Raw genomic sequence first — 25,688 nt, forward strand, 5'->3', positions numbered from 1 at the left:
CTATCAATAAATGCCTATCTAAGGAAGGACAGGGGGGCTGCTCCTTACAGCAGAGTCGAGGTCAGTCTACGACAAGGGAACCACCTCGCCCAGTGTCTAAAAATACTGTCCTATATACTAAAAGTGTCCGGCTCGAGCAGGAGATGGAGCGATGAAGCACTCTGAGAGGAAAATGCCCCTTTTTTTCCTTAATGGATGTCTGTGTTTTCCTCAATCTGCAGCATCTAAAACAAGCATCAATCTGAAAAAAAAAAAAGCATACAAGCCGTTGTTTTCCACCAAAGCACTGATGTGAAATGAGTGCAGCAGCAGCAGATTGATTGAATTCATAAATAAGAATGAGTATGACTGTGTGAAACTGAGAAAAGTGTGTGCGAGCGGCCACACACGGCCGATAGCATCTCTCCCAAAACAGGGCCGTACATTCCAGTGACTCTGTGGTCTGCACTCGCACACACGGGTTTAATTTACAGTCACTGTCAGCAGCCGAACATTTCTCTAACCACTATCTGATACGTGATGAAAATCCACTGCCGGCAATAAATGGCTCTGGGAAACAAGAGCTGGCCTGTGTGAACCGGACCAACGTCTGGCATAAACTTATTCCATCCTCTGTCAGAGGGCGAGCTGTGTGTGTGTTGGTGTGTGTGTGTGTGTGTGTGTGTGTGTGTGTGTGTGTGTGTGTGTGATGGACTAGATCTGAGATTAGTGGACAGGCTGTGGCTTTACAGTAGGCATATTGTTCACACGGGAGTCCTCATGCTCCAGTGTTGACTGTATAATCAAGGACATCAAGATGGACAGAGCGTGCAGGTATCCAGCGTTTCCCTCTGCAGGACGTCTACAGAGAAAGCACCTGCACTGTGCAATGGTTACTGATCTCAAATCTGTAGAAATAAAAGTTGCAGAGGCTGCCCCCCAGGTCATACCCGAGAGAAAAGAATCTCACATATAAACAAGCCAGAATACACAAAAAGACATTTTTATAAGCAGTTTGAGATTTCCATTCCCTGCACTGATTGCTTTGACTGTATTACAACAATATAGAGTAATAATAATTCAAGCCTGAGGGCAAATTATTGTGCAAAGATGGAGAAGAAGGAAAAAAAAGCAATTAACTCAAACGTGTAGTAGTTGTGAAAATATGATAATTAGAAAATAACAAAGTCTTTGATCTAGACAGGAAAAAGGAAGATAGTAGGTCATGACGTCCTCCTCGCTCCTAAAAATAAGATAATGAAAGAGCAACCTTCAGGGTCTTCTCTTATTTTGCATATACACATTAAAATCTGATAAATAAAGGTTCAATGCAACAACAAGGCATGTAATTGAGTAGCGACGCACACTCCACCTGTGTGTGTTTTTCTTCTGCGTGATCTGCAGAAGCATTTGACTTCTGCATGAAAAAAGAACCTCAACTCGGGTCCGGTTGATGTTTCTGAGGTGCGGGCTCTTACCGTCACTTGTCGGGATCTCGGCTCTTGAATCCCCCACGAACTGCAAAACTAAAACAACTCCAACCAGGAGGTGGACCGTCTTCACCCCCTCCATATCCAAGCTCCACCACAGAAGATTGCTTTTCCTCCCCGGTCTTCCTCTTGCACCGACACCGCTTCCCCCGCAGGACTCCGCAACTCTCCTGCCTCTCCTGCTGCTTTTTAAAACGCAAACCTGCCTGCGCTGCACTGAGCTGTGAGGGTTTTTTTGTTTTGGGTTTTTTTTTTTTTTTTTTTTTTTTTTTTTGTTCCAGCTTGTGCCACACTGGAGAGTGCAAAACGCGCTCCTATAACAGGTCTCCACCTCCAGATAACACCAAAAAAAAAAAAAGAATAATAACCGCAGGAGAAGAAAAAAAAACAAAGTTCCCACACTTTAAATGTTCATCCCAGTCCGACACACTGGTCTCATCCCACTGGCCGGAGGTGCAGTGTGTGTGCAGTGTGTGTGTGTGTGTGTGTGTGTGTGTGTGTGTGTGTGTGTGTGTGTGTGTGTGTGTGTGTGTGGCTAAATGCGCTCCTGGAGAAGACAGTGCGCTTCTCTCCGTCACCAGCTCCTCGGAGCCAATGGCTTCCTCTTCTTAGTCTGTTTTGATGCCCCCTTGTGTGTGTGTGTGTGTGTGTGTGTGTGTGTGTGTGTGTGTGTGTGTGTGTGTGTGTGTGTGTGTGTGTGTGTGTGTGTGGGAGACAGTGGAGACTTCTGCCTGAGGATATTATCTGCAGCGTGTCTGACAAGCAGCGTTTTGAGTGATGTGCGAAGATGCGTTCAGGAGCTTCTGCTGCAGGCCAACTGTTTGCCAGCAGACAAAAGATGTTGAACATGCTGAACTCGTTCCTCAGAGGGCTTTGTTTCTTATTAAGCACGGAGGCTTTGTTAACAGATATACGAGAAGGTTAGGTTCTATATTGGCTGCTGTTTTTGTTTTTGTGTTTTTTACTTCTTATTATATTTGAGTGACACTCTGCTTCACTTATGTTTGTTTTTGTGTCTGTCTGTCTGTCTGTCTGTCTGTCCTTCCTCACCTCCACTGTAACAAACAGGTGATTGAACTGTGAGGGCGCCCTCTTCAGGTGCAAGTTGGATCATAATTAAGGCTATTAAGCCCTTTTGTTTTGATGACCACTGGCTTCTCTTACCGCAGAGCCCACTGCTGCTGGATGTGTGAGCATTATCAGAATAACTGCAAAATCAACAGTTTCCTTTAAATGTTTTCCATTGACCTTATGAAACTGTGGTAACCATTTCCCTTTTTCCACAACCCGATAAGCAAAAAGTCTTGTTTTTACAATTCATGTTTTATGTTATATTTGCTATATTAAAAAAAAAGGTATTTAAAAGACAAAGAATTGTACAGTACCTCGTCGTTGTTTGGGGTCAGTTGGATCCCAGAGAGGTCTGACTGTTAGATCTCTTAAAAATCAAGAAAGTCTAGGACTTGGTAGAGCTGCATCAAAAGTACAAAATCAACACTAATCACAATAACAGCACTAATGAAAACCCACTGTGTTCAGCCAGGTTTTACAAGTAACAGCAGAGAAGTTTTCTGCAGGAGACAAAAACATGTCGAAGTCATGTTTATAAGCAATTCTCATAGGAAAAATCATGAATGAAGAATGAAGAACATAGCAGATAAAACAATGCATGTCTGTTTTTTGAGCTGTTAAAGAACAGAGGGGGATTTTGAAAACTCCCATTTAATTTACTCCTCGTTCCCTACGTTGGTTGTGTTCTTTCTCTTTTCTCAGGAGCAGCCATATATTGAAGAGGGAGAGCTTGGAAACCACCTTGGGAACTTAGAAAGAATAACTTGGACCACATCCTTGTTCCAATTAAGACACTCGCTGTGGGAATTCAGGAGCTGGAGCACCAGTCATGGAAAAGCTAAAGAGAGGAAACTCTCGCATAAAGGACCACTTTTATAATTGACTTGGCTGCATATAAAACATTTAGAATTTTTTGTGCCTAATGGATTTTCATACTTTTGAAGTGGTTAAAAAGGTAGTAAAAGTCATCAGAATCCAAACGTGAGAGTGCGTAAATATTCTGACAGCATGCCAGTCTGGCTCTCAACTGAGAATGGATCAATAAATAGCAATTATGTCACTATCTTAATTTATTATTGCCTTGACGATCTTCTCTGGCCCCTAAAATTCCTCTGTCCCATAATCGTTACAGGCGACTGCTAACTGAGTGGCTGCAGCAGTGATTTGTTCTTGCACAAAATGAATAAAGCTGCAGCTTTGTGTGAGTGATGGTGCAACACGACCTGAAGAAGAGCACTTCAGTTTGTCTCTTTCTTTTTTACCAACTCAAACTAAATCATTGGTAAAGTCAACTGTTTACAAGAAAATAGTATGCTTAGTATGTTCTGAAAAGGATAGAGAGAAAAAGAGGGTATATTAAAATAATAAATAGCATGATTAAAAATCTAAATCTGACAATAATATATCTTCTAACATTTATCTTTTCATCTAAAGACTTGCCATAACTCTAAAACAAAGCAAACACCATAATAATAATAATAAATAATAATAATAATAAACATCCTTAATTCAGCCTAGAAATAATATTATAAAATACTTTTCTTACAGCTGCTGAACTGAAGTTTTAAATTTTTCTTCAATATCAAAACAATTCAGTTAAAGTTGACATTGTATCCATGGGAACATTGTAAACAGGAACCGGTAATAGCTAATTCAGCATTTTGTTTTGGTGCCAAGGTTTAACCAATACAGGCAGAAAGTTGCAGTAACTGACTCCTCGGCAACACCAATACTGTACAATAATCTGTACAATATTAGAAATACATTCAAATATGTATTTTCTAGCAACTATTTATTTATTTAGGGTCTGAATATCCCACCAACATATTTAATATAATCCATGAAAGAAAGAAATATTTCAATTAGACAATTTCAAATTTCACATTGTGGGTATAATCTCTATAGCTATCTAAAAAGATGTGTCTTGGGAGTGACATATTTGTCGACTAAAAGTATTCTCAATTTAATGATCCTGAATGCTCTTAATATCACCCATATTTTGAGGATGTTGCGTTCAGAGTGTGAAGACTCCTCACCCAGATTTCAGAAGAAGAGGACGCGAGGGAGTGACGTTCTTTTTCCTTTCACTTCTCTTTAAAATAGCTCCGGGAGATGTTTTTCAAGATCATAAGACTCAAATAAATATCTGCTGACAGCACCTGACCATGATAGTGTCACATCCACTTTCTCACATAAATCTTGAAATCCCCCTCAGCGGGGATTTGAGTGACACACACACCTCTTGTGCACCCAAGGGGGATGTATATCAAATGTCTGTACAGCGAAACACATACCTTCCCACCCGGAAAGACATAAAAAAACATGCTGCCAAGTGATGTATTTATGTCATAAAAGAATATTGTTTTTGACAAATGCAGTGCGGCCATTTCAGCCGTAAAGCATCTTTCAATCAGATCACGCGGCCCTGTATCCAGCTTGGATTTACTCCTGAGGCCAGTAAAGCATCCTCCATCCACATACTTCTACTCCCCTCTACTTTTTTTTTCTTTTTTCTCTCTCTGCAACTTTTTCCAAGCACTTTAATCATCACAGTAGTTGAGGCTCAGCGGCCACAGCTCCCCATGCAGTCTGCTGCTTTAATCACCTTGTTCCACAACTCCTCAGCAAAAAAGAAACCAAGCTAGTCCTCGGTTGACCACTCTTAAAATATCCCTCTTTATCCATTTTCTTTCTCAAAAGCACCGTCTTTCTCTCTCAACTCTCTTTAAGCTTTTATTACTCAAACTTCTTCCTGTTGAAGCAGGATCAGTCCCAGATGCAGTGAACTTTTTCTTGGCTGGAGTAAACGCAGCACGCCGTCTCCCCAGGGTGACCCTTAAAGAGCATCTAAACGTCTGTGATGAAATGAATGAAAATGAGATGGGAGCGACATGAAGGGACTCCAAAGAGTGCTTATGTGTGTAGATTTAGGGACCCACTTGTTGAGTTGCAGAGCTGCATGTCACCGCAGCATTTATGATGCTTGGCCGCGTAATACACAGAGAACAGAGTGAAGTCATGAGGAGAACAAGCTCAGCTCTGTTTCTGTCCTTCCATTATGAAAACTGCAGATTATTAGCTTTTCCGTTTCACAATGGTATTAACAAGACCTTTAAGCGCAGAATTATTTAGGTCGGCTTTGAGGAGAGCCTTAAAAAAGGTCACCTTTCTTCCCTTATTGGTCGATTGTTTTCTACTTTTTCATGCTTCAAACTTCTCCACTTCAGCATCTCATCCATCCAATCATTTGTTTTAGTCGTGTGATCCATAAACCAACTGGTTGAAGGATGCTGCTCCTAATGCCCTTTAAAGTTGCTATAAAAACTATGTGTTACAGCAACAGGCAAAAAGGGAATTCAGTATTTTCTCTTCTAACTTGACTCAACAAACCCCAGTATGTAGTTTCAGGCGATCTTGTTCCATCTTAAATCTTAATAAACATGCTAACAGCGCCAGTCCTTCTCCGTTGCTATGGTAAAATGTTACTATACATCTCCAATCTCATTTAACGTTTTTAAATCCTAAAGGTGCTAAATTTGAAATTCACATGGATTGCAACATGGTGGCTTGCTGCTAAAAGTGCTAAAAGAGCTAACCGTGTTTACCAGAGAGAGAACTGGAGGTTGGGTAAGGAAGTTGGCAGCTGCGGTACTGCGACAGCGCTTTCGTCCAGACCACGAAACGCCTTATGAGTGCAGTGCAGAGCGCTAGCCGTGAACTACCTAGTTGGGCACAATCACATGCACTAAAATGCCGGCCCAGCAAGGTCAACACTGCACAGAGAAGCTTCGATGACAACACACACAGAGGGAGAGTTCCTATATCTTTACATAGACAATAGTAGTTTGCTGCTTTATTAATGCTCTAAATATTGTATAGTGAACCTTTAACTGAACACCTAAATATTGTATAGTGAACCTTTAACTGAACACCTCAAGTCAAACAGAAAGGTGTGTCAATTACAAGCTCAAACCTGAATAGAAGAGGCCTTTACATAATAAATGACCTAAATAGGAACCTAAATAAGAGGCAGGAGCAATGCAGTACAACAAGCTGTCATTTCACCAACAGCATGTCTCCTCCAGCTGCTCTGAAGGCTCATATATTAAAAAAAAACGACTGAGCTACACAAGCTTTCTCATATATTTATCAAACTCTCATGAGTCATTCATTGTATTTCCAGTCCATGGCAGAATAAATTACTCTGCAGAGGTCATTTATCTGTAGGCAGTCAGTCTCTAAGGCCTCATTTGTGTACCTCATAAGGCAAACATTAAATAATACAACTTTAGAATCTCATTGAATGAGCAAAGTTTGAGGACAAATTGACTTCTTTGCCTGTAATGAGGGAACTTTCTAATTGATGATTGGCTGCACAAGTTGCATAAAACACCCTTTACAGTTTTATTTCAAGTCTTAATTAAGCTTCGCTGTACCACACAGGAGGTAGTAAAGCTGTAGATAAAATGCCTTTACAACCCAAAAACCCACAAGAGATTGAATCAGAAGCAGCCCAGTTCGCCTCCTCTCCTCAGCCTCCACAAGAGCCTCCACAAGAGGCCGAGACCTGAAGTGTTTTTCTGGTCAGTGAACGCCCCCCTTGGGCTGATCGCCATCCACTCTCACTGAATACAGAGAGAAGAAACAGACATTTTCCTCTGCACTCAGCCAGAGATGAGGAGAGAGCCAATTCAGAGCTATCTTTTTCAAGGAAATGGAGTAAATTTCACATTGACCTGACTGGGATGGTTGGGTAACCTCAGTCCCCAGCTGCTAGAAGAGGATATTGGTCTGATAGCAGTTTGACAGTCCAGGATGGGGGGGAGGTCTCAGGTGAGCACTTATATATATATAAAGAACTGTTTTTTTTGATGGAAGGGGCCCCTTAAGGCTGTCACTGCTGAGCGCTTTCATTACAGAGACCTTTCCGAGTGGTGCACAAACAAAATAGTGACCTTTAGTTGGACTCTGTGATTAACAAAAAACCTGTGACAACAATAGCTCCGCTGAGAAAAGCTGACTAACGCTGCCTTCACCGACAACAACAACAGCAGCAGCTCTCCTGCGTGCTATTCAACAGCACAAATAATGAAGCTACCAGAGAAACGATCGCCCGGGGCAAAAAGAAACATTGATAGCTGCACATTCTCGGTCAGCAGGCCCTCGTGTGAGAGTTTGGCATTGTTTGTGTGGAGGTATGTTAGTGGAAAAGGTTTTTGTGTCGGTCATTGATTGTGGTTGTGTTGGGTCAAATGTCACAGGGTTGAGACAAACAAACATCGATGTAGAGGCTGTGAAAAGGCTGAGCTGTTGTTTTTGGTGTTTCACAGAGAGACGGGAGGTGTTGGATTGTTGGCTTTGCAATTGTTAATGAAGGAAACAATGATAAAACTAATAAAAGTATGCAAATCAAAATGACTAGAACTGTAACACAGAAGTCTACATTTGTCAGAATATCCTTTAACTAAACAATATTTGCTGAGATATTATTAATTTGCAAATTTAATGAGCTAAATGTTTATTCAATACTGCTTTACAAAGGCGGAGAACAGTAATTATAAAAGCAAAGATTTCAGACTTGCGGGCAAACTGCATAACAAAAGAAGCCTAAGGTAGAAAGACTGTAAGGCCTTCATTTTATACCCGTTTCAATTATTAGGAAGAAAGATAACGGCAATCAAACCTACAGAAGACGTGGAAAATGCAGATCTGTACTCTGCTTTTGGACAATCTTTAAAGGAAAACACAGTATCCACAAACAAGATGAACAAAACGTTACTGCTACTCTAAGCTAGTTAGCTTTGAAGGAGTTTAGCTGTATTTTTCTTTCTCCATTAAGATTGAATTCATCTACTAGGGCAGAAAGGTGTGTCAGCCTCAATGTATGAAACAACATACTGAACGACCAGTTGATTCATCAAACTGGATTTTTTCAATTACAGATTACATCTAGGGAGATATCAGTTAGTAAATGCAGCTTTAGCTACTTCTAGCCGCGGCTATCTGTCCAATTAGCCATCTCTGCTTCTTTAACGTTAGCGTAGCTCTCTCTTTGTCCCTCTCTGTGACATTTTCACATGCTGTTGCCTGAATTAATATATTTATCTATGGTATAAATATTTGTTTTTATGGTAAAAGAGATGCCAGATTTCAGTCATGACTCTGTTCTGACCCAATGTGTACTTCCTGTTTTTTGGCTTTGTAGGGCAGAAAGGTGTGTCAGAGGAAAAAAGTCAGTGAGCCAATATAAACAATGAAACAGTGCACAGCTCCAAGACTGATATTGATCTTGTGGCCCTTTGATAAATCTCTGACCCAGAATCCATCTATGGACTCAGCAAAGACTCCGCGGTGATGGAGAACGAGAGTTAACAGTAATGACACTGGAGCTTGTGTTCAAAGCACAGTCTGTAAAATCAAAGATTCACAACTTGAACTTGAGCCAATACGAAGGAGTGGAACATTTATTATGAATGGGATGGAGGCTGAAACTCTGTAAAAGACAGAAGTAGGCCTACCCCAATATTGAAAAACAGGCCACTGTTTTTGTTCCCACCTATAGAATATGTTGAGCTTTTAACATTTAATAAGACATCAGTTAACATGTTATTCCACAGCAGACATTTTGAGTTACAGTATCATAATTGACAAAGCAAAGGTGTTACTTACAACAATAACAACGGCTCCGTTCTAGTCCAGCCATTATTAATGTTATTATTTTCACCTGTGCTTACATAACTCCTGCAACATGTTGAAATTTCTTCTGTTGAAAATTACCTGATGGATATATGAGTGTTTGGCTCATCAGTAGGGGATAAAATGTTACATCACAACAAGTATTTGTTGGTTTCAGTACATGTAATCCGTTTATTATGTTGACAAAGCAACAATGTGACCCTTACTTTCCTGCTTCACAACACATCAGTTTGCAAAATGTCTCTAAAATCCAATTAGGAGGCACAACAGGAGATCATTTATTGGAGACATTTCTTACGCAACATTTGATGTAATAGTATTGCCTAAAATGATTTAAAGGAATAGTTCTCTTATAACCCTTGGCAAGAAAACAATTAGAATATTTCACAAAATGTTGAACTATTCCTTTAACTGAACTCACACCTGAAATATTATAAGTAATTGTTGAGGCTAAGACGAAGCCGCCCACACAAATAGATGCTCTCTTTAGCATATCTCACCATACAGAACATGGCCTGAACCTATAAATCCTCATGTTGACTGTCATATGAGAATAAATAATATGAAAAGGCCATTTATGATGGCATCTTTGATGACACACAGTTGAGACGAGCCGTGACTGAACACTCCTCAAATTTATGCCAGAGCGGTTTAACTGTGCTGTTTATGAGCAATCTGCTCCACGCTGGTTGATACAGAGAGAATGAGAGAGTCAGTTCACATCACATACAAAGCAGCTGCAGGCTGGTTGAATTGTAATGGATTTTAATTTGCAAATAAAACAGAGGCAAACTACTTTATTTGCACTTGTGGGGATTAAAAAGGATCACTAATGAAGTCGGGATTCCATTTGGAAGCTGCGTTCAGTGGAGTCTCTCAGTTCAATGTACTGGATGTTTTCTGCTTTGGCCAGCGTTAAAGGAACACGAGGCCCACGCAACCATTCCTCTACTTTAAAGAACTGAAGCACTGGCTGTTTTAAGTGTACAAAATGGCCAATTTGACTTGTTTAGTAGTGGATATTGACATTAACTTTTTTTCTTCTTCTGAAAATGGGCAATTCATATTTACGGTCTCTCCTGAATCATGGAATAATTACAGGAAAAGTTTAACATTTAGTTAAATATGCTTTCATATTCTCTCTCTTGATGAGAATTAGATGAGAAGTTATATCACAGATGTCTGACAAATATGAAGTCATAACTTGCAGCTAATTAGCTCAACTTATTTTAGCATTAAGAGTGGAAAAATTGGAATCAGAGAAATCTACACCGCTGTTCACCTCTGTAAACGTTTTTTAAATCTACATTTATTGGTTTTCTTATGGACACAACGTGTTTAAGTCTAAACTCAACAATCATGGGTTTTTAAACAAAACTTTTTGCTTTAATAGTACAAGATAGTTGGGAGATATCACTCATATCATTCATTTGATTAATTAATAATTTAGTTGTCAATCACAACAGCAGTAATTGACATTCAAATACTTCCTTTCCACTCTTTGCATTATTCTGCCACCACTTGGCACCTCAGCAGGTCGAGACAAACTCATCAAGTATGTGCACACACCGTTTGACCCCGATCTACTGCAGTGTCAATGCATAAAGTCCATTGTTTTTACGCTTCAGAGCTATTAGCATCAGGGGAGTACTTGTACAGCGGGTTGGCGAAGGACAGCTTGGCATCTCTACAAGGAGAAACCTGCTGTGGACAGAAAGACACAAACATCACGTCACTGACTTCTGCACGGAAAGTTAAAGAGTGAAGTCCCAAAAGGCTGAGCGGAGACGCCTCACCTCCACCTCCCTCCTCCAGGGGTAGACACTGATGGAAAGCCCCCGACCGTCACTCCGGCTGGGGCCTACTCCGGGACAACCGCCCGCCTTTTCATGCAGACTAGGAAACTGAGGGAGAGACAATCATGCACACCGGCTTAAAATAAGATGAGCGTTAATGTGAAGGAGTGCATGAAATTGGAGGTGCAATTTAAATCACACTGACCCGTTATGCGTCCGTAATTACACCTCTAACCTCCATAAAACATTTCATCATCTTCCAGAGGTTTAATAACCACACAGTGTTTCCACTGCTTAGTAAAGCGGATCCGTCTGTGTGACAGAGATACCGGTTCACACCTACGCCTCTCTATTTAACGCCGCCTCCTCATTTGCAGCAACATTAAAACCAACATGTACAGAGAACACAGAAACAGTATAGAGTATACCTGGACAGATTATATGTGTTGTGTCGATAAATCATATAATGGAGAGTAATCTGCTTTGGAAATATCATACAGAGACTACTGTATTACACACACACACACACACACACACTCTCACACAAACTCAAACAGCATTATTAAATCCATGATAACCTCCATTATCAGAGTCATGATAGTTGAGGCTCTCAACATTGCTCTCACTCGTATAACTGGATGACACTAACTGTATATCCAGACGGATAAATATGCGTGTGCTTGGACAAATAGCTCACTCTTTTGTCATTTTTAGAAACCCCCTATCTTTAACACACACACACACACACACACACACACACACACACACACACACACACACACACACACACACACACACACACACACACAAGAAAGCCATTATCCAAATGGAATAGTTGTGATTGTATCGTCTCTGATGGTTGGGATCAGTGAAAGCAGGAAAAACAGAAGAGAAACATGGCATAATGTGGGTGGACACAATAATAGCAACGCATGTGAAGTGGTGGAAGGTAGCTAGTAAAGTACATTTACTAAAGTTTTGTATTACGATGTAATTTTGAGGTATTTTTACTTAACTTTTCCATTTTATGCTACTTTAAACTTGTGTCAGAGATAAATACTGTACTATATCATTTATTTAACATTTAACATTTTAAAAAATCTGATAAAATACAATGTTTTGGATGTCTATGAGTTGTTATAGCCTTTCTAAACTTCTAAGTTTGTTTAATTTGTTTGAGGCCCAAAGTGGTTAAATATTGTAATTCTTCATCATTAATGACGCCTGAACCAGTTGTGAACCACTGGATACGTTACTGTATATGAAGAAGTTAAAAATAATTCCACCTCAAATAGCTACAAATACCAAAATGCTCGACATTGATGCATCAGTGTCAACAATATAATACGAACATATAAAATATTCTACTTTTACTTTTGCTACTTTAAATACATATTGCTTATAATACTTTTACTGAGGTAAGGGATGTAAAAGTTTCTTTCACCACCTCACCTGTGTAAAGTGATCCAGTCTAAAAGCCTCTTATCATGTTATATTTTTGTAAGACTGTTTCAAATAGCTGTTAATGAAGCTGGTTATTTTTGGTGTTAAGCTTGTGCTGTTGGATCTGATCAGATTATATGGTTCAGTTAATCTGCTGTATATGCTCCACAGTGTGTGTGCAAATCACACACAGAGCACACATAAACCACAAAGTCAATAATCCTAAATCTAAAATGTGATCTAGCAGAGAGGCTCGGTGATCACCTTCTGACCTCCTCAAATGTTAAATCCACTTATTGAAAAACGACATTTGTAAAGCTCAGAAAACAAATGTTGCGCTAACAGAATTTGCTGATGATTGATTGGACATTTATGTTCGCTGACCTCTGCTCTCCGGTCAAACGTTGGGTTATCCATCACTCCGTAGTCCATCAGGTCGGGCCGTCTGTGGAGCAAGCGGAAAAAAACACTCATAATCATCATTATCATCATCATCAGCAGCAGCAAAAAGGGGTCATAAGTGGAGCCAGAACTCACACAGAGTAGCATTTCTCCTTGTATACAGCCAGAGCACAGACAGCGACTCCCGCCACAAGCAGCAGCAGGCCGATGGCGATGCCAACATACACAGCGACTAAACAACAGGGAGGTTTATTTCATTCCTTCACAGAGAACTTTTTATGGGCTGCAGAGACATTAACAGGGTTTGCAAAGACATACTAAATGAATACAGGTTTATACAGTTATACAGTTTAATAGAGTTTCTTTACTACCAAGCTGTGTGTCTTCTGGTTTGGGTGTCGAGGTGGAGAGAGATGGTTTCTCCTTCAGATGGCAACGGTTGCCGGTCCATCCTGGAAAGCACCTGCCATCAAATACCAAGAAGAAGTAAAAAGTTATGAGGCTGATGCTGCATGGTCACATGGAGCAAAATGTCCAAATGATCAAGAATCAAGCACACCTAGTATATCAGTTTTCATACAAGTCTATTTTTGAAGTAGGTTTGGTATTGTTTGCGTTAGTACAACTACTTATTATTATCTATCACTTTAGGCTATATGTTTTGACTTTTTGCTCACTACTTTTCACACACACTTAATCGCTGCACATGGTGTCAAGGTGTTAAAACCGTCTGAGGATGGTGGAAGGACAGTCTTTTACAGTGGACATAAAAGTTGAGTGCTGCAGGGATGAAGTATTTTTTGAAGGCCAACTTAGACGTTAGCATCGCCCTGGGTCCCACAGAGCTCATGTTCTGCAAAAGTCAAATGGAAAATCCCATTGGCTTTTTGCAGAAAATAAGCTCTGTGGCAAACACAAGTTTATGATACTTAAACATTTTGTTCAATGAGTCAATCTTCACAAATGAACACCACGAGCGTAAATGTAATCGTTAGCAGTAAAAAGCTAACGTTAGGCTGTAAACAAGCTGAAACACAGAGGCATGACTTCAATGTCACCACCACTAAGCTTCCAACTTTTAATTTGATTTTCGCATTTGACTAGATGATGTTTAATGTCTCAGGCAACTTCTGTAGCCTAATTTAGACATTTGTTAGCATTCGCCTTTTAAAAGCTTCACAATTCACAAGAGGGGTATTTACTGAAATATTTTATATCGTAAAATGTTTAGCACTGTAGCTTGTTTACACCACAGCCCTCACTTCAGGCATCTAACCAAAACCACTAACTCATTTCCAGGTCTCTGGAAAAATCATTGGACTAAAAATATACTAAAGATCAGCCTTGCACATATTTGTAATCCTTTTTGTCTGTGTGTTTTCCTCCCCAACATAAATCTGGTTATGTATCTACTTTTGCAACCAAATCAGAAGTTCTATTTTTAAATAAATGTATCTACTTCACAACCTTTCCTCATACTACCTGAAGTACCCCCCCTGGGTGCCCCTGTTTGGGACTGATTTTACTAACGCATTGTTGGTTTTGGTCTATTTATGGGCTTTGCTGAAAATTAGAAAAATATAGAACAAAACTGGCCACATCCCTTTCAATGTGAGTTAGACGATAAAAGAGAAACAGAACAAAATACTGAAATAGGTGAGGAACATAAATCACAATCTGTATTACGCAGTACACAATTTATCTCTCACACCATTTAAAAAACAAAACAAACATCACTATCTTGACAAATGGTGCAAGATTTATCTTTTGGATGTCCAGCATGGAAAAACACTCTAATTGAAAAAGTTTGGTGAGCTGCATCTCTGGGAAAGAAACTAAGTTCTTGTTCTCTCGAAAAGAAGACTCCAAGTCAACATCTGTTCAGTATCAACTCGATTTCTGCGCAACATTTAGATTCTAATGCAAAGCACACAGCTCTCGGCGAAGCCAGACTGGTTCATTATCATTCAGAAGGGTTCAGGGTACATATTGTGTGACGGCCTGGCTGTGGCAGAGGGATGTCCCTGGCCTGGTTCCCTGGTGGATCCTGCTCAGCAGAGTGGGGGAACGTGATGCAAATACTGAGCCAGAGGTGTCCTCCAATGCTGGTCTCAGGTTCCGCTACAGCAGGGTCGTTATCAATGCTGGAACAGCCAAAATAACCCAATACCACACTGTGCAGCGAATGACGGCAGTAAAGTCCTTTTACATAATGAGAGGAGGCCATGGAGGTGGCGCTGTGTTTAGGAATGTTGGACAGGAAGGGGAATCAAACACAAGGAGGTTGAATGAGACAATGAGATCCGTGAAATATCTTCATGCTGCATACACACAGTTTTTTCATTTTTGCAGAAAAGTCAAAATATCTGTGTTTGATTGATATCAGCTGGCAGGCTCCAATATCTCCGGCAGGGTAACGAGAGACAGAGTAAACAAAAAGGAAGCCTACAAGCAATGGGCAGACAGTGTGTTGTTAGCAGTGATATTGACCAGATATGACCACACTGGCATCAAACAGATCATAGTGGTTTTTTTAAGGTACATTTTGTTTATTGTGCTGCATTTGAGCAGCTAATTGGCTATTTACCAATAAATAGATCTAGCAATATAGATCGAGATAGATCTAGAGATGTAGATACACCTCTCTACATACATCTCCATTTATCCATCTAGATCTATATATATCAATCTATCTAGATCTAAATATCTATATCTATCTATCTGTCTCGATCTATCTCTATCCAACTCTCCACCTCTCAAGATCCATCTCTTTGGATATATCTGTCCAGATCTAGATCTATCTATCAAGATCTATTTCTCCAGAGCAGTGGTTCTCAAATGGGGGTACGTGTACCCCTGGGGGTACGTGAAGGAGGGGGATTTTTAAAAAATATATTTAAAATTAGCATCCATTCAAAAATCCTTTAAAAATAGTTATTTAATAAATATTAAATAAAATATAAGTGTAAGTTCATAAACTGAATTCAATGCAACAATGCAATCTTCAGTGTTGACAGTTTAATAAATCAGACACTGATGGCAGAGCGCTGTGTATTAAATATTTTTTTCAACCAAAAATGCTTTGCGCTGGTTAGGGGGTACTTGGCTGAAAAAAGGTTGAGAACCACTGCTCTGGAGCTATCACGTTTGTCTGGATCTTTTTCTAAAGACAGACAGACAGACAGACAGACAGACAGACAGACAGACAGACATATATATAGACTTGTCTTCTTGTTCCATCATTTTGCATTTCCAATAATACAACACATGCATTGCAGACACATTGTGCAGTTAGTTAAGTGAATCCATCCACGTCCAGTCTGTGGAAAAAGCAACCGTCTGAGACGAAGATGGAGAAATGTGGATCTTTTGGTGGTGCATAATGATGTTAGCAGATCCAGCAGCAAGTCTCATAATTGCATTCTCACTTTTAGAATTAAATATCTCATTGTGGACATCCCAAGCTGCTGATGCAGACAACTAGATTCATAAGCTCCCTAAAAAAAAAAGAATTCCAACAGAGTGACCGCAGTGTCTGTCTGGAGTTTTTTCGTGGTCTACCCACTAAGACCATTGGTAGCAGGGGCCTTGTTTAAATATTGACCAGAAGGATCCCTCAGAGATTCCCAGGAATCACTGTGCTGGTGGATGAATGAAGGCACAACCACCCTGGTTAAGCTGTCGGGGATAAGCAGATTCCCACATGCTTCGTGGAGCGTGTCTTTTCCAAGGAAAGAAACAAGCCTGATAGGATTTCCATGTTTTTAGGTCTCACAAAGAGAGATAAAGGACGGGAGGAGGAGTGGGATCGACAGACATGATACTTATCTTTGTTTGTGCATGTTTATGAGCGTGACAGAGTGTGTTGCTGTGGGCTTAGAAATGTGTGTTTATCTGTGTGAGGGTGATCAAGTTCAACTTACATGCAAACCGGCCCGTGTTTCTCCACAAGGCATGAGCCACGATCCAGGCAATACAGTGGAGGACAATCTGCAAATCACACGTAAGAAACGGAGGATCACTGCTGAACACCTTATCAAAAATACACAAAAAATGTAAACCTCCAAAGGTTTTCCTCTGCATTCTTTCTGCCAGGAATCGTTTTCCATTTCTCTCCTCTGACATGAAACAGACGTGCACTCGAGCATGTTGCTGCTCTGAACATGAAATCAGTGAATTATGTTGCCAGGGGGACACAACGCACTGAGCATCATCCGTTAACCTCTGCAGAGAGCGTCGGCCTGTACATCGTACCACTTATAGACTGCAATAATGAACATTTCTCCCTCCACATTTTGTGTGAGGGTTATCAAGGTTGTTCAACAATCATTATATTTGAAGCCCTCGAGTCCTGTTCAACCTCCATAAAGTAGCTACGGCTTGGCAGTCAAAGCAGGCTAAATGTGAGGTTTGGTCTTATTCCCTGAAAATGTAGGAAGGCAGAGGTTTTAATGGATTTTGGCAGCTCACAGCAGCTGTTGAGGTGTGCTTTGAAAACTAAAGAAAAGCCATACTTGAAATGTTCTGTGAGCTATTCTGGCTAGAAATGAGCAGACATGAAAAAAGTTTTGGCAAAACTTTAGTCCAAACTGACTGGTGACTCATGAAAGTATAATATAGAGAAGGAAGAACGGTATGTAGTAAATTTAATAGCAACATCTTTTTTTTTGTACACCAACAGACTGCTTGGAGAGCACACTTAAACTTAATATCACGATACATTAAGCATTAAAAGAATACACTTAAAACATGCAGCCACTTATGAAAGTGAAACTACATGAACTGAATAATGACAGGCGTAAGGAAAGAGGCACAACAAGCTCCATTTCTAAAACCAGAGTGCCTCTTGTGACAAGTCTGAGCTTCAAGGTCCGGGAATCATGAAATGGACCACGGTTAATGGCAAAAAGCTTGCAAGCAGAAGGTATGTATAAAAAAAAACATGTTACCATGGCAGCTGGATTCATCAGAGTGAAAAGGCAGACAGTCTGTGGAGCGATCACAACGCTTCTGAAGTGGGGTACAACCAGGCCAACTTTCACACACCAGTTCTCCCAGATCGCACTGCAGCAGAGCTGGTGGGAAAAATGAAAGAGGTTTGACATAAGGATATTGGTCAAATATGTAGAGGCGAGTTTGAGAGGTGTTCACAGATCACTATGAACATACCACAAAAGTTTACCAAAAACTGACCATGTGATTTACTAATAAAGAGTGTACTTTTTATATTTCCTAAAACCCTACACAGACAAAGACACACAAAAACTTACGGCAGCTGTTCTCGTCCTCTCCATCGGGGCAGTCTGGGACGCCGTCACAGCGCAGTATGGACGGGAGGCAGATATCATTCGAACACTGGAAATGTCCAATAGGACAGCGGTCCTGAGGAGGAAGAGTACCGGGTACCACAGTGGGACAAAACTCTTCATCGGACTGGTCGGCACAGTCCAGCTCTCCGTCACACCTCCAGCTCTCTGGGATACACTGATAGGAGTACATGCACTGGTACTGGTCCACACCACAGGTCAGAGGCTGGGGAGTCACTGGTCCTGAGGATAACAAATCACAGGAAGCAAAAATGCACATAATTACACAAATGCAAAAAACTTAACACACCTTAAATACCCTTTTATTGATTTTAGTTCACACACAGCCACAGGTGAGAAACCTCAGAGGATTGTTTTAAGGTGGGAAAAAAAGGTATGCTAATGGTCTTCAGAAAGTCAAGCAGTTCAGGGGTGAAGGGAGAGCTGCTTGATGGCAGAGATGAAACAACACAATATAAATGTAATTGCTTTTCCCCTCCAATGCCCTCCGTGCCAACCCTTGGCGCTGACCCGGTCTCCACAGTAAATTTATACGGACCTACAGGGCAACAGGCTCCATTTACTCACTACACTCACCCCGAGGGTCCACGCAATTTATATGGAAACGGAAGCAGAGGAGCATGGATGTAAGTGGACAGAAAATGTGGAGAAAGAGGAAATGGGAGAAGGTGGAAATTGGTGGAAATTGCATGACAAATGAGCACAGTGCTAAATGGACAGGAAAAGAGAAAAAAACAAAACAAGAAACTAAATGGAGACCAAACACAAAAAAGCTTTTACCTTCTACCAAACACTCTGCAGTGTAGGAGATGTCATCCAAGGCGATGTCTGTCCACATGTCTCCACCCGCCTCCGCCTGGAAGGTCACTCTGAAAGGTCCTGGGTTGGACAGGATGACATTTGCGTACGTCCACTTGTTACCATGGTTTCCAGTGGCCGCCCACATCAGCAGACTGGTGCCACTGGGTCCAGCAGTGTAGACCTGGTGAGGGGCAAACCAACATGGACATTTTAGGAGACATGAAATGTCATTGAAGATTGCCACGTTTTGTCAAAAAGAATTAAATCAAAATAAACTTTGGCTTTAATGATTTTCTGTCATTTTACATTTTTTGGGAAACTTTCAGCTAAAGATAGATTTTTGTCAAATACATCATTTGTTATTAAATCAACCAAGTCTCCAAGTTAATTTTAAAGATTTTAATTTAATCATTTATATTACATGTTTTTTTAATAAACAGTAATTTATGATTCAAGAAATTAATAAATCCTTTATAGAGCATTGCAATTGACTTGAACATTTTTATTAAACCAATTAAACTTCTGTTAACCACGGCACCTGAAAGGAGAATAAAACATGATAAGTATAATTATAAAATAATAATCATCTTCATCCCTCTCCGATTGCTTATCGGAGTATGTTTCAAACAGTTCCCGTAGGTCGTCTAGCACTGGCTTGCTCAATGTACCAATAATGGTACTACGGTGAAACAGCTTTCGTCTGTTATGCATCAAAGGTTTGGAACAAACACAAATGAAAAAAAAAGCTCAAAAAGTATCTCTAATTTATTCCATATTTTCCTAACATCATTGTTAGTTATTTATTTTATTTTTCTCATACTTGTTCGATGTTTTTTACCAATCAACTTGTTTTTATTACGAGTATTATCCCGTTTTCCCCACAGCCCTTTAGGGCTTTGTTATTTTGATTATTTTCCCTCCCTGTGTCTTATGTTTTTAATATCTGATACTGAATTGTTTCTCTTGTGAAGCACTTATATATTATGAAATGTGCTATATAAATAAAGGGTATTATTTTTTATTATTGTATTATTAATACTGGTGCTTTTTAAAGTCATAGCACATTTGTGACCATCGATTGTACGTGTTACCTACATGTAATTTTTGGCATTTTTTCATTGCACATCATACCCAATTATTTGCTTTTTGCTTATTGTCCTGAAATTAACACAGCTTACAAACACACCCAAAAAAGACATGATGAAAGATGGATATTATGATCAAGTTTGTGAGGTGACACGCTTTGATGGATTATTTCCTGGCAGGGAGACTTTCATTTCTTCCTGTGGGTATCAGGTGATTGACAGTAAGCAGAGTGTGATGTAGTGAGAGGTGCAGTAAAATGGAAAAGACATCTCTGTCAAAAGCAAATTAAGCCTTCAGGTTGACTGTGACGGATCATTACCGCAAATGACATTAAGAAAAAAAACAAAAACATATTTGGAAGCTAGATGCCTGTCACAAACAAACACACAAAGGACTTTGAATTATTTATGGAAATGTAGCTCAGTTTAATTCACCTTCAGCGTTCCCATCCTGTCTGAGCCGTGCATGTAGAACCAGAAACGCAGGTGACATCTGCCGATACTCGCTGGAAATGGACTCCTAGTTGTCACCTTGGCAACGTCACCCTCCCTCTGAGTGGCTGAGTGTATGTACAGGAAGTTACCGCCACCACCTTTGGAGATAAACAAAGAACATGTCACATTTGTAGTACATTTATGTCAGGTTTGAGTAATACTGCAGTGTGATGAATGACAAAGCTGCAAGCATTCAATTCCATTTGCGGGGAAAAAAAATCCAATAGCGTTCTCCTGTTGGTTCCAATATACGTGACATTTGCACAGGAGAAAAGCATTCATGCTGTTGTGAAATGTTAAAGCCTGCAGCCAAAAACTGAGGAGAGATTCTTCAGCTCGGCTAGGCTTGGAGATGAGGCATATGTCTGAGGCCAGAACAAGGTGGGAGTTTCCACATGAGTTAAAAGGGATTTAAGGCCATCACAGCATAGCGAACCCTGCTCCCACCCACAACCCTGGATTACTCTCCTCTGACTTAAAAACAAAAGTCAGAAAGAAAGTAAAAACAAGAGTCTGTGCATTCACTCAGACAAAAAAATAAATGTTGTGTTCAGATGTTGACATCATCCGAAAATGCAACTAAGTGATGTCTGCAGAGTCTCCCACGAGCATGTGTGTGTTACAGATGGCCGGGTTTATTGATCCGCTCTGCAGTGAGATCATAAGTTCATTTTGTGACACAGACCAGAGTGTCCAGATTCATCTCTCAGATCAATAAAGCCAACTGGCCAATCAGAAGTTGGTGTGGACTCAGTGACTCACCCAAAGCCAATACAAGGACTCATTAGAGCTCCACTGTAGGATCTGTTGGTTCACTGAGTCAAGAGTTAATAATGAAAAATACACAGTTGTTACAAATATATTGGAGGATATGATGACTTAGATACACGATACTCCTGCCAGTACACTGAAAAAACAGTAATCAAAACTATTAAATGGCAAAATGGGGGTCAAAATCTCATTTTAAATTGAATATTGTCATGCTGCAAAGATGTCCTGGTCTACACATGATATTCTACAGACTTAAGAAAATGTCTTTGTTTGGTATGGATCTCTACAAAAAAAAACAACATAACATAATCATTTCAAATTGTGTTTAAATGAAAATGACAGTAATGATGTAAAAATGATCATTCCATCTGCTTCCCTTCTATCTGCATAATCTTTTTGTTGTGTTCTTGCTTATGTTAAGTAGGATGTGTGGTTTCCCCCACATGGATCCCAAATGAAAAATAGCACTTCTTGGTTAGTCGCTGGAGGAGCCTGATTGTAGCGACAGCCAGAGCAGTCCATCAATAATATAATAATCACAATTACACAACATAAATCGTACTACTGTTGATGGATTAAGGTGAGTCCTGCATTTCTTGATGTATTTTACTGAATTTTCTATCTGGGAAGTCAAGCAAACTGTACAGTGTTTCCCCACAAATGAACTCCTGCCAGAACTGTAATAAGAATTTTCATTATTTTCATGCTGCTATCTTCTCCTCATCAAGGTCACCCTCGCAACATCATTTTGAGTCATTTCGACAAGCCCTATACACCAGCTGCATCAACGAACAAAAAGAAAAACTGACAGCCAAGTACAAAACAATAATTAACGAATGCAAATTACAGAGTCACATGAAGGTTCCCATTGCCTTGTATGTGTGTAAATGTAACCTTAGCACCAACCAGAAACTTTTTAATTAATCAGTAGCAAAAATCACATTTTGATAAACAACAATATAAACAACAAGTCCAATACTGTTAAGCTCAGTTTGACTCAGGCTGACATTGATCACGATGTATTATTAACCCGCCTTCACATTCCTGTATGAAGCTCCTATTTCCCAGCTGTCGGGTTGTAATTACAAAGGCGCTGCACTGAGCCGCCTGAGAGCTGAAAACATGGAGGATGTAAGGAGGAAGAGGAAGTTGTTTGTTATTCATTTTGTTAAATGTTTCTTTTTGACAGGATTATAAATCTTCCACTAAAGAACAAGACAGAAAGCAAACACATGCAGAGAGTTTTGAACATTAACAGGATCCTTAGTGGGAATTTATAGCTGTGTGTTGGCAAGTGCTCATTCGGCCATGATGAAAAGGTCAAAGGTTAGAAAACTCAAACTTGTGTGTGTCAAAATTATTTCTAAAGCTGCCACTTGTAGTTTAAACCTAAAGGGAGAATCACGTACTGTGGTGAGTTTCAGGGAACAAAAGCACTTTGGTTAAGGTCGATGAAAGATTGTAATTTCAATTCAGTGTTACTAAAGTAAACACTTTCAACTTTTCAATATTTAACCAAGATGATGATCAACATGAGCCGAGTCCGCCCAAACACAAATATAAGAAAATGTGATCAAGAAAAATGAATTATTCAGGTGGTATTATGTTTCTCTCATTAAGTATTTCTGTTTCTGTGGAAATGAGTCATATATAAAGTATAGTCCTACGAGAAACAACTTCATGGGTTGTTTCTGTTTGTTCTTCTGGTTTCTTTGAACTATGACTGCAGTTTATTCACCTACCTGATCCACATGGTCATTACGCTAACCATGAAGACAAAGGCAAAGGCTCCTGAAACCTCAACAAAATAGTAATTTTAACCCAAACCACAATGTTTTCCTAACCTTAACTAAGTTATGTTTGGGCTTATATTTAGAATTTGACATCATTTGCGGAACATGATTTCATCCTGCTGATAGGCATGTAAGCTCAGTAAATGCTTAAGTTGAATATTATATAATTGCTGAACAAACAACATATTCTGTTGTTTAGTTTGAAGGACTTGTTGTTTATAACAGAGACACGGTTGGCAGAAGAGACGGTACTGACCAGGACTGTGGTCAGCGTCAGGTCCAGCTCCTGGTGTCTCAGTTCGATGACCGGTCCTCCAATCAAAGTCATCATCAGCGTCCTGAGAGAGCTGGCAGGTGTCTTCCCACTGGTTTTCATCCATGTTAAAATTACAAGCGCCTGGCAAGTTCACTATGTGTTCTACGAGAAAGAGAGAGAAAGAGTGAGAAGTCTGGGTTGAAAGATTGTTTTTCTGCTACTCCCCCAAAAAACTATTTCCCATTTTCTACTCACCACAGTCCATCTCATCCGATTCATCAGCACAGTCGGCCTTGTTGTCGCACACCAGGTGGGACTCCATGCAGTGGCCACTGTGACACACAAAGTCTGTGACTTCAGGGCAACTGTGTGGCTCCACCACATCTAAAAACACACACAAGGGAGAAACTTTCATGTTTATAATCTACATCAGGTAATCTTGTTTTTTTTTTACGACCGACACAGGAAAACTACTTCTTTCCATTCTGATCAATCAAATACAGGTTCAGGGAAAAATGCTTTGATGAACCACTGTGTCTTATTAAAACTTTCTGTTTTAATAAGACACAGCGGTGGAGAAGACAGTAAACAAAAGCACACAAAGGCCTGTCAGGAGAATCATCAGCCTCGTTTCAGACAGAACAGAGAGGAAAGAGAGGAGATCAGGTGGAGCAGAGACAGCACGCATATAAGGACGTTACAGTATGGGAAGGTTTTGAACATCAAAAAGGCAGAGACAATAAATGATAACTGAAATTGGCAAATAGTTGAAGTTAATTCCAGGAGTTCAAGCATGGTTAATAATATCATAGAGTAACAAAAAAATCCATTTAAGCATGTATTTTAAGTTCATGGAAGTTGTTATAGGCAATAGACTCATTTCCCATTGCCAGTAGACAATTATTGTTTTTCATCACAAACCCACTGGAAAACAGGGTTAGTAAATAGAGAAAATGTTACGGTGGTGGCGGCTCCCTTTTTTACCGCAGTAACTGATTCTGTCTCTCTTTTAAACCCTCAAACCAGTTGATGATTTGATGATTGTTGGAACAGTGGAAAGACAAACCCAGATGAGTTTTACTTTTTTTCTGTTGAGTTTGAATGAAGAGTGTTCTACAATGGTGAGCGAGGTAAAACTACTGCTTCTGTCAATGGAGTCTGGTAAGGCGCGGATATAATAGTGGTTTCTTGAAACATCAAAAATTTGTGAATAGAGGGTTTATTTTGACCAGAGTTGGTGATTGTTAGAACAGTTAAAAGATTAACATAAGATGGTTTTGATTAGTTTAATGTTTTCTGTTGAGTTTGAATGAGGTGTTTTTCTATGATCAGTGTGGTAAAATAACAGTTTTTCTTAATAGAGTTTGGTCGCTTTGAGGAGAGCATTCTAATTGTATGTTTAATTGTACATATCTAAATAATGATTATTGTCCAAATCCCTGCTGATTTGATTTATTATATTGTCAGTTCAACGTGCCTCAAATAGCATCACGACGGGGAAATCAGCATGTTTCCATCCCTGCCGATCTGAACTGGAGCAGATAAATACCTGTGAATACTGCAGAGTCATTTTCATGAATGCTGAGTGTAAACTTCCAAATAAAAAATCCAGATGTTAGTTGGGGTTAGTGGGTTGTTTTTTTTGTCCAGTGGTTAAGTGATGTTTAGTTTTGGACAGAACGTTTGGTCCTCGCATGCACGCCTCTCAGCCTGTTTTTGATCCATCTCTCATTTTGTCTGTGGCTCAGTGTTTATGTCTCTCTGTGCGAGTGTGTTAATATTTGCGTGTTGCAAACGGCCTCGGCAGAGCCAGGAAACATCCCACATGGTGTCCAGCCTTGTGCCAGGTCCTGTTTAATGTCTAACATCTGTGTCGGCCATAAACATCAAACAGCGTTTGACAGCAACCTTCATCCCACAAAATAATTTCTCCCTCTAAGACGCTCTAACTCTCTCCTTCTCTTTCTCTGTTCATGAACCGAGTGAGCCAGCTGCAGAATCAAAATACCTCAAACTATCAGATGAAAAGATCATAAAATAATTTCACAGGATAGTTTTATCTTGCTTGCTTGTACGATAGCAAGAGAGAAAATCATCAAGTACAGAAATTTAGATTTTTTAAATTTAAATTGTTTGTGTGCTTTTAACATATGTTTTACTGCATTTGCAAGGATGGTCAATTCACAGGTAATTCAGTAATCTTCAAACACATGTTCAAAGATATTCACATGCATTTTTAGAAATGGACTGGTATGAAAAGCTGACTGACAATAAATGAGTTCA

The 25,688-nt window shown here is 39.9% G+C and overlaps 2 protein-coding genes across 2 annotated transcripts in view; both read right to left on the bottom strand.

The window, feature by feature from the left end:
* plxdc2b (plexin domain containing 2b) overlaps nt 1-1,705 on the bottom strand; it is an 85,317-nt gene extending 83,612 nt beyond the window's left edge. Inside the window, exon 1 of the mRNA XM_054623188.1 lies at nt 1,458-1,705. Within this exon, the coding sequence (XP_054479163.1) occupies nt 1,458-1,551 (94 nt within the window). The 5' untranslated portion in view covers nt 1,552-1,705. The remainder of the gene's footprint in view (nt 1-1,457) is intronic.
* A 9,148-nt stretch (nt 1,706-10,853) lies between these two features.
* The window catches only part of malrd1 (MAM and LDL receptor class A domain containing 1), a 51,411-nt gene continuing 36,576 nt past the window's right edge, over nt 10,854-25,688 (bottom strand). Inside the window, exons 22-33 of the mRNA XM_054623308.1 lie at nt 23,661-23,789; nt 23,406-23,567; nt 20,526-20,683; nt 18,985-19,186; nt 18,148-18,426; nt 17,827-17,952; nt 16,801-16,867; nt 13,249-13,340; nt 13,013-13,109; nt 12,860-12,920; nt 11,033-11,140; nt 10,854-10,940 (exon numbers count right to left, since the gene is read on the bottom strand). Of these exons, the coding sequence (XP_054479283.1) occupies nt 10,854-10,940; nt 11,033-11,140; nt 12,860-12,920; nt 13,013-13,109; nt 13,249-13,340; nt 16,801-16,867; nt 17,827-17,952; nt 18,148-18,426; nt 18,985-19,186; nt 20,526-20,683; nt 23,406-23,567; nt 23,661-23,789 (1,568 nt within the window). The remainder of the gene's footprint in view (nt 10,941-11,032; nt 11,141-12,859; nt 12,921-13,012; nt 13,110-13,248; nt 13,341-16,800; nt 16,868-17,826; nt 17,953-18,147; nt 18,427-18,984; nt 19,187-20,525; nt 20,684-23,405; nt 23,568-23,660; nt 23,790-25,688) is intronic.

This window comes from Anoplopoma fimbria, chromosome 21 (genome assembly GCF_027596085.1).
Source record: "Anoplopoma fimbria isolate UVic2021 breed Golden Eagle Sablefish chromosome 21, Afim_UVic_2022, whole genome shotgun sequence".
Lineage (NCBI taxonomy): Eukaryota > Metazoa > Chordata > Actinopteri > Perciformes > Anoplopomatidae > Anoplopoma > Anoplopoma fimbria.